Here is a 10,374-nt window from a genome sequence, read left to right as displayed (position 1 = left end):
CAATCTTTTATTACATAGTATTAATATTTATTACTTATATAATTATCTTGAATAGAAGTTATACAAGATAATTATATAATTGATACATACGATAAAGAAACGTTTGTTGATATTAAATATAATAATAATATAATTGAAGTTAACAAATGATTCTAAAATCGCACATGTCGAAATTCAACTCCGAAATAAAAAAAAATTATAAGTATTAGGTATTTGTATCAACGGTTTGGAAGAATTTACTAAAAAAGAACCGGCGATTTAAACAATATTTTTATTACGAGTAAGTATTTCTTTTAAAGCAACTTATTCATGAAGAAATTCGTAATTTTTTTTTTAAATTTTCATTTAACAATATCATAATTATTGTAGATGTAAATTTTCCCTTTGAATTAAATTGTTTCTGTTTACAAACAATATAATTAAAAAATCATAATTTGAAGAAAATGAAGCCAATACGTTTGCACTGGACTACCTATATTTATCAGGCAAACTTAGTAAAGTTTCGTATGCCGCGCGAAAAACTGCGATCGTTTCATCTCCAGGCGCAGCATAAACTGGTAAATTCCTGTTGAACTCATTTATAGTATACACTTCTTTTTGAGTTAGATCAAAATCGAAGAGGTTCAGATTCAATGATATATGAGTCATATTTTGTGATCTTGGTATAGGTATAATATTACGGTTGACCTGCAAGATAGAGTAAATACATAATACATCATTAGTGTTAATAAAATCGAAATGATACCCAATGATATTAAATACTGTTAGATATGTTACCACCGGTTTAACACCACCTTCATACTAATCAGCATGTAGAACATATTATGATGTTATTTTCCGCTTTTTAGTTTAGTGTGTACGTTGGTTTTGAAGTTGAAAATTATAAGTTTAAATAGGAATAGTGGAAGTACAATCAATCAAATCTGAGGCGGCAAACAAAGTTCAGTCAGAAGTCAAATATTTTAAGAATTGTGCTTAAATTGAAGTAATAGGTACTTCCTTATATAATAATAATAAATCACAGCAAAGAAAGACATAACAATAATCTACAATTTGGAAAGTAAACAAAGTAAATTACTTTGTTTACTTTCTCGACTGAGAGATATTTATTACCTGATATCGTAAATTAATTTGGCTGGTCTCTTTCCCATATTTTCTTGCCATCTTCACCAATATTGGATCTTCAAATGTAGGCGGTATTCCTGTTATGTTTGAGTTAGGACGTGGTACAAGGAAGCCGAATGGTGCGTATCCCATAACAACAATACCTTCGCTTTGGCAGTATGCTACTAAATCCAGATTCGTTCTTGTAGGATTCACCTACACAAGTGATTTAAATAATTTATTTCTTTATTTTCAACCCCTAAATATTTTGAGTATGAGTTATTCTAACAGTGTGTTCTTGTGACTTTTGTGATGGTGCTGCTAATGTTATACTCGTGTTAACAGAAGCTCGTACAACGACATATTATTGTACCTACGGAGCTCGTAGAATTTACGACGAAAGATATGTACATTCAACATTGAAAATTATTCATAGTGTAATGTGAATGTGTTCGCGCATTCTGCTTGAACTTTTATATTTATCTTGAAGAACTCCTCATGTTGTGCAGAATTTAAAGGTATTTAAATCAATTCAATACTTTCAAATAAAATAATTTTGGCAGATACAAGTTCAAAATAGTTACGCGCCATGCCGCTATTAACATACAGCTTTAAGGGCCATGCAACACATTTTTACAATAATATTTTTGTAATTTAGACTGAAAGTTTTTTTTTAGTAAATTAATTATTTTATACACAGAAAAGTGTTTATTAATTTATTAATTATTAGAAATATATGGGTAAGTTTCCTGATGTCCTACCATTTACCTAACACGTTGTATAATGTCCTCCAATTGGAAATTTAAAAATATCTTCAATGTTCAATGTACAATGTAATGGACTGCTACAGTTTTATTAAAAGTATAGATATTCACCTCTATTTCATTGACTGCTGGCCTTATTTTTGAGTATCTTAGGATCCTGTTGATGTGCGAACTATTAAAGTTAGAAACGCCGATAGACCTTGCCAAACCAAGTCTCTTGCAATCTTCCATGCCTTTCCAAATGTCTAAGATATCATAGTTTGAGTAATTGAACTAAAAAGGAAAGGTGGGTCTTGTATTTAATAACTAATAATAAATTCCTCTTGACTAAATTTCGGCTGCGGCCAATTTAATATTGAAACTAGTTTGCTGAACTTAAAATTGGCCGATAGCTACTCGTATTTACTAAGATAATATTATACTGTTCAGGTGTGTGGACATGGTGCACTACCTATTCCGTCATTCTCGTGCGATGACATAGCAGACTTACACGACTGGAAATAAATCAGTTACTAAAACGACGGCTACGTGCATTATATTATTAATTATATGATTAATAATATCATATCTCGTCGTCGTCGTCGTCGTCGTCGTCTTCATCAACATTATCAGCCGATGGATAAGGCCTTCTTAACAGCATAGTCTCGGACATCCAATCATCCAGTGAATCACTTCAATCATCATCAATAATCAATAAATATGAAATGAAATTTTCGTAAGGTAGTTACCACATTTTCAGGTCCATGAATGAGAAAGAGATTGACGTTATCTAGCCCCAATCTTTTCAAATTTTCCTTAAGTGCTGGTACCACCTTCTTTCGGGATGGTACAGCTATGTCCAGCTAAAACAAATTAAGATTTTTACTTCTTAACAAAAAACCCTAAACCTAAAAGGAACAAACATTTAAAATCATATTTTGCATATTTGGAATTTGGTAGAATTTTCTTAATTTTTACCTTGGTCGTTATAAACATTTCTTCCCTGGTAACAATTCCTCGTTTGAACACAGTAGAGAGAGCTTCTCCAATTAAACGCTCATTTCCATACAGATGTGCCGTATCCAAATGTCTGAATCCAACTTCAATGGCGTATATTACTGATTGTTTTACTTTAGGTAAACCAGATACCTAAAACATAACATTCAATAATGTGGCGTTATAAATAATTGCTATTAAATTATGAAGCAGTTTACTAACAGAATGATTAGATGTAGTGTAACTTATTGTTTACATTTTTTTTATTTCATGAAATACAATTTGTTAACAAGACGTTTATTGTTTAAAATGTAAAAAAGCTCCTTCACCACAACTGGCGCAGTTGGTAGAGCAGCAGTTATGACCATTTCATCTAGTGGGGGTCAACCAACACTGCGCTTTCCGTCTGTCTTTTATAAGTCAGTCGCCAGAGCCTCGTCATTCAGTCTGCAGGGTGCACCATGAGCAGCTGAGGTTGGCAGTTGGGGAGACTGACTGGTGCCAGCCTCCCCCTTACAACCCGTTGACCCGTCTATGCTACGAGATTTTTTAGTTTATTTTGTAATACAAAAAACATGACTTATTCATGTTTCTAGGTCTTGATACTACCTTGACTTTTTTTTCTTAAAGATTTCAAATTTGCCATGAGCGATCGTATAATTTAACTTGTGACATTTCCTTGTACTTTACCTGAAAATTTAGGTTTTGTTTAGCTCAAAGGGTATTCAAACCTGAGTATTTCATTATTTTTTTCAATTTGACACTTTCAACGAATTCCAGAAAGAAAGAGGCAAATGAATAAATTCTGAAATTCTTGCTTTAATCTTTATTAATATTATCTACTTACTAAACCGATTTTGAAATTATTGTACCTACCAATAGAAAGCTAAGTTAATTGGGAGTATCATAGGCTACTCGTGTTCCCACGAGGACAGGAACTACACGGTTAAAATTGCTGGGCGGTGCTAGTATTAAATAAAATAAATCAAAGATACTACTTACATCAGCCCAAGTACCTAAAGCAACAGCCGGTATTAAATTGCCATCGTTCAGTATCTTATATTTGTCCACAGAAACGTTAGTAGATACAGTCAGCACTACCTGCAATGGATTATGTTAATATCTTTGTTAATGTTTAGTCATTCTACCACTCTATTGTCAGTTGATTCTTTGTTTTCTATACTAATATTAAAATATCTGGATCTACCAAACCGCTTTGAAAATTCTTTTACCAATAGAGAGCCACGTTATTCGTGAGTAATATAGCTTATATATTTTTCCATCCTATTCCCACAAGAACGGGAAGGCGGAACCGTGGAGCACCTGCTAGTCTTCAATAGAAAGAGAACCTGCGATAAGAAGTATCTCATTTTATAATGGCTGACAGTTTGTCAGCTCATGCCCCCACCATACTTATGAGTATTATAAAACTGTTACAGTTCTAATTCTGTACATTGAAGATAGAAGAAGATATTTTAAAAATCTTAGTTAAGGCCGTTATATAATCGATACTGAAGCCAAAAATATATATTTTTTGTCTGTCTGTATGTTCGTCTTTTAGTTAACCGAGCATCCCAATAAAACTACTGAATGAAATTGAACTACTGAGTAAAAATTAGCACGATTTGAGATAATAATATGAAGAAGGCTAAAGGATATTTTTTTGCTGCATAAATAAAATTAAAAGGGGTTGAAAGCATTTATGTACGTACTTCGTGTATGTACTACAAGAAAAATACTTAAAATGATGGTATTGTATGTACTTAAAATGTCAAGATTTTCAAAATACTACTTTTGTTGGGTTAAAAATGTTTTGAAGTTCTTATTAAAATTAATGTTATTAAGATCGTATGTTTTTGGTATTTTTTTTTGTAAAATCATTAGTGGACTATTTATTAAAAAAACATGCGAAATATATAAATAAAGTGGGTAAAATAAGCAATTAATAATATATGTATAAGTAATAAACTTGGAACTTACACCCACATAGGGTGTAAGTTCCAAGTTTACATCAATGTCCAGTGGTTAGTAAGTGATAAGTTTGTATATTATTAAACTGTGGCGTTTAAACTTGTCGACTTTAGAATTTTGCAGGTATGAAGGGCCCAGATTCTTAATTTAAAAATAAATTGAAATATACTTAAATCTCTAAAATATCATCAGAAATCATGTCTCCCATGCCAGATCCCGAGTTTTGTGGCAACCCCTTGCTAGATACATTAATAATTTCAGTATGGATTACTTACAACTTCCAACAGAATAGAAATAACTATGATGATCCGCATTATGGCATAATTTAAAAAGTTAAAATTAACTAAATATCTTACTAACTGTTATAAATTCAACTAGGTATTGCGACTACTCAACAAGTTTCTCAAGTTTTATTTATAGGTTACGCCTGATAAGTGTTATTATTATTACTTATGTGATAGACACATTTTATCTCTTACTTACTTGACTAATGAAAGAAATAACAAAAGTCGGCCAAGTGTGTGTCAGGCCACGCGCAGTGTTGGGATCCGTAGATTCAACATTCAATTAGCACTTTAAATCGTTATAATGTACAAAAATACCAGGAAAGCAACCCCAAAAAATTATTTTTATTCAAAATTTGTTTTAAAAACTTTATAAATGTAATTATTATACATACCTGTGTCAAATTTCAGCTTCCTAGTTTTAGCATACCCTGAGTTATATTACTGACAGCTTTATCTAATTATTTAATAACGGAATTTGTATGCAACGTTCATGCTCCGAGTACATTTATACAGTTAGTCGACTATAACTCTTTAAATGGCAATCGCTAATTAGCTGGTATAGTTTTCCTTTTAATTTAATTTTGTAATTAATGAATAATATATAAGTAATCCTAAAATAATATTTCACGTATCCAGAAACAATCGTTTACCTGGACACTTAACTCTAACAAAAGTTAGCTCTTAAAACCTTAATATTTTACAAACGCATTTTCCGTCGTTTCTTTCAAAAATCTATCCAACGGTAATCCACACTATGAGATAGACGAGTAAAATAAAATTCATTACCACTTAACATGCAGGGGAGGTACTATAAAAAACTGTTTTTCAAGATTTTATTTTACGACTTTGTCCACATTTTTTATGTACATACTTATGATAAATTACAGCTTTCCAGTAGTAATAGTCTCTGGGCTAAACCGCGCACAGACAGACATACAGACGGACATGGCGAAACTATAAGGGTTCTTTGTTGACTACTGAACCCTTGAAAATAGTTGGTACAGGAGTAGTTATATAATAATAATAATATTTATTTATGAAATTATTATCTTATCGTTTATTTATGGGCTTATTTATGTACACTTCTCTCTGTTTGTTAAAAAATTAATTTGTGAAGATGATTGTCTCTTTTTAATATTTGTTAATGTTTTATATTACCGTACAAATGTCACCTTAGGTTGGCTGCTCACTGACAATTTTTAGTTGGCCGATGGTGGAACGACTTTTTAGTTGTGCGTGATTTAGTAGGACAGATGTGCGGGCTGTCATACATCGCTATACCTGTTCTATAATCGGCCGATTAAGTCGGCCAACTAAAAGTTGTAAGTGGGCTCTTAATGGTTTCACGGAAGATAAGTGTGGTGTTCTACACGGACACAGCAATAATTATGTTGAGCCTCGGGGATCCTTTAGGAAGGAGCACATAACTTATTTTAGGTGTAGTTTTTTTTTCGACCGACGAGACAGTTTATCCCTCGACTTGCTGTGTAACTGAGAGGTATTGGATTCGTTCCTAACTCAAGCACCTGAAAAGATTTGCGGGACGTACCTACTAGTTCCTACTGGTAAAGAGAATCATGGGGTACTTCTCTGAAGAAATTATGTATGTCTGCGGTAGTTTAAGAATTAGATATTTATTTTATTATTGGGCCCATAAGTCCAAGCGAGATAGACATTAAATAATTATTTATGGCCCAATAAAACCGTTCATAATCTTACTATATTGAATGCATCACAACTGATCATATTTCTCAGCGCGACGCTAACGGAATAGTTACACCTGCAGTTCCCGCCAGCGTCGCATCGTCGCGCCGTTCCATCCGTTGTTTGCTATAACCATTACTATAATTAATCATTATCAATAATAATTTGTGATAATATTATAATTATTAAGTATTGGTAAACTATATTATATTTATATTTTGTTACGTTTGATAGGCAGGTACGTAATTTAACGATTTTATCTTAAGTTTCTTATTTTACATGCCTACATAGATAAATACATAATAAAAGTTTAAATGATAAGTTATTTTTCAATGGGATGGATTTCGGTACAAAAGATAATCTATACTAATATTATAAAGAGGTAAAGTTTGTAAGTTTGTAAGTTTGTCACATTTTTTAAATGGGGTAATCTTCGGAACTACTGGTCCGATTTTAAAAATTCTTTCACCAGTAGAATGCTACATTATCGGGGAGTGCTATAGGCTATATTTTATATTGGTATCATATATATTAGCCGAGTTATCACAGGTTTTGTCATACAGGTCGGACTAAAAACCTTTTAAACAGACTTATTCGCATGCGCTGCCTTAACCATTGTGAAAAATTGAAATTAATGTATGGAGACTTTATGTATCTTTAAAAGTTCTACAAAAAAGTCCGCGACGCCATATATCTATCTTCTATATATTAGGAGATATAGTACCTTTTGTGTTTTAAAAATTATTAATTTTATATACTTAGGTTTACGTCATTATTTATACAACTAGACTTTAATCCTTATTAAAATAAATTATTTAATAATCACAAGGATATTATGGAGATAAGATTTGCCCTTTACAGTATGTTAATTACTTAAATAGTTTCGGAGATAATACAAAATTTCTAAAAGACGCAGAAATTCCGCTATATGACGCCCGGCGCTTTCATTTACGTAGTTCCCGTTCCCGTGTGAATATTGGGATCAAACATAGCCTATGACACTCGCAAATAACGTAGCTTTCTATTGGTAAAACAATTTTCCAAATCGGTCCACCTTTACCTCTTTATATTATTAGCATAGAAGTCTCTATTTCTCTTGGTCATACCACCACTCTCGAAGGACTGGACCGATTTTGCTAAGGGTAGGAGTAAGATAGAGAAGTTACAGGGTAGGGTAGGGTAGGGAAGCGTAGGGAAGTGTAGGGGTAGGGTAGGTTTAGGGCCGGGTTTAGGGTAGTGGTAGGGTAGGGGTAGAGGTAGGGTAGTGGTAGGGTAGATGTACGGGTAGGATAGGGAAGTGGTGGGGTAGGGGTAGGATAGGCGTGAGATAGGGGTACGGGTGGGATAGGGGTAGGAAAGGGATAGGGTACGGGGAGGGTAGGGGTAGGATGGGGGTAGGGTGTAGGTAAGGTAGGGGTAGAGTAGGGGTTGGTTTGGGGTAGGGTAGGGGTTGGATAGGGTAGGGTTGGGGTAGTGGTAGGGTAGGGTAGGGTAGTAGTAAAGTTGACATCGAAATTTACGCGGACGAAGTCGCGGGCGTCCGCTAGTGCTTAATATAATAAGAATATCATGAATTAAGCCCACAAATCGCATCTTAACGAAAATAAAGTAGAAAAATATTGTTGTTCCATTTACTGAGAAACCCAATTATATTTTTTATGTATATAAAAATAAGTCGGGTTTTCCTTCCTGACGCTATAACTCCAGAACGCACGAACCGATTTCCACGGTTTTGCATTCGTTGGAAAGGTCTCCGTGAGGTTTATAGCAAAGAAAATTCAGGAAAAGGTAGGGGTAAGGTAGGGTAGGGGTAGGGTAGGGGGTAGGGTAGGGGTAGAGTTTGGTAGGGGTAGTTGAAAGTTTACATCGAGTTTCACGCGGACGAAGTCGCGGGCGTCCGCTAGTATTATGTATTTTTAAAATGTCATAAAGCCGATAAATTATGTTCTAAGTATTTAATACATTTCATGAATATTGTATTAATAAAATTTATTATACCTTGAATAACTAAATAAGTAATAAATAGATACATTAAAGACACTTTTGATGATATGAAATAAAATAATAATATTTAAAGTTACTCGTACGATGGTGTTTTCAAATCACAATAACATTGAAATTCAAATCCAAAATAATTTCTTTCACAAAGGTTAACGCCCTTCTTAAAGAAGAAGAAAGAAGAAAAAGAAGAAGAAGAACCGCCAAAAACTCATTTGAATTGGGTAGGTACTTCTAATGCGAAATTCAAATAAAATTATCAAATCTTGAATTAACAATATCATAGTTTTGCATCTCTACATATAAAGACACTTATAGTGTTCAAGCTATTAGTTATGTACTGGCCTAACTAGTAGCTACTAACATTTATTGGGCCTCAGGCATTTATAAAGTTTCGTACGCATTGCGAATCAACTCGATCATTTCATCCCCAGGCGCAGCATAAACTGGTAGATTTCTATTAAATTCATTTATAGTATACACCTCTTTTCGAGTAAGACTAAAATCGAAGAGGTCCAGGTTCAAGGCTAAATGAGTTCTGTTTTGTGATCTTGCGATAGGTATAATACCACGGTCGATCTGTAAAAAAAGATACCAATACATAATCATGGATAAATAAAATCGAAATATTATAACTAATAATTTTTTAGGATGGAAAACTTTGCCATCTTGTATGTTTCCTACCCACGGCATGAAGTTGGTATATTGCGGTACGAGTAGGTGAGGATGTTTATTGTTTGTGTAAACCTATATCGCCATATCTGGCAACAGTAGAACAACAACAACAAAAACTGACGCAGGATCGTACCTTATAATCAGTAACGCCATAAGAGCAAGCTGTTGGTGGATTATCTTGACTACTTGATTATGTCTGTCTGCTACTTGATTATGTCTATCTTAGTAAGGTAAAAACACCCGGAAACAATATGCCCAGGACGATGACAAGCTCGACAGATGTCTAGAGTGTATCTATTTCATAAATTTTCTTTAGTTTCTCATCTTTATAACTTCGTACTATAGGGCAACAGAGAGGGAAACTAAACTTATATTGGTTAATTATTGTTAAAAATAAATATCTAAAACTACTACTCCGATTTTGATGCAGTTTTAAAAGCAAGTAAGTTCATAATTCAGAAAGAAAACAATATAACATTGAGTTATATATTACCGGATAACGTAAAGCTATTTGGCTAGCCTCTTTCCCATATTTTTTTGCCATCCTCACCAATATTGGATCTTCAAATGTAGGTGGTATTCCTGTTATGTTTGACAAAGGACGTGGCACGAGAAAGCCGAATGGTGCGTATGCCATAACAACAATACCTTCGCTTTGGCAATAAGCTACTATATCCAAGTGTGTTCTTGTAGGATTCACCTGTAACACAAGTGATGTAAATAAGTTATTATTATTACATTCAGGTTTAAGGTTTAGGTAGAGACCTGTTTAGATACACACTTCATTGATTTCTTTTCAAAATTGTATTTCTCTTTAAAATCACCTTAGAGAACTAAACAAAACATCGGACCAGTACTTCCTGAGATTAGCGTGTTCAATCAAATAAACAAACTTT

At 33.3% G+C, this 10,374-nt stretch overlaps 1 protein-coding gene across 1 annotated transcript; it reads right to left on the bottom strand.

Annotated features, from left to right (window-relative positions):
- Window positions 1-21: 21 nt before the first annotated feature.
- LOC112048930 (aldo-keto reductase AKR2E4-like) lies at window positions 22-5,211 on the bottom strand. The gene is made up of 7 exons (XM_024086639.2): window positions 5,090-5,211; window positions 3,846-3,944; window positions 2,826-2,996; window positions 2,597-2,710; window positions 1,980-2,141; window positions 1,114-1,320; window positions 22-687 (listed from the first exon to the last, which is right to left on the bottom strand). Exons 1-7 carry the CDS (start codon window positions 5,126-5,128, stop codon window positions 469-471), a joined length of 1,011 nt encoding a protein of 336 aa, XP_023942407.1. The 5' UTR covers window positions 5,129-5,211; the 3' UTR covers window positions 22-468.
- Between the last annotated feature and the right edge of the window lie 5,163 nt (window positions 5,212-10,374).

Source organism: Bicyclus anynana, chromosome 8 (assembly GCF_947172395.1).
Source record: "Bicyclus anynana chromosome 8, ilBicAnyn1.1, whole genome shotgun sequence".
NCBI classification, from domain to species: Eukaryota; Metazoa; Arthropoda; class Insecta; order Lepidoptera; family Nymphalidae; genus Bicyclus; species Bicyclus anynana.
The sequence above is the reverse complement of the archived record's forward strand: the minus strand, read 5'-3'. Positions and strand labels throughout refer to the sequence as shown.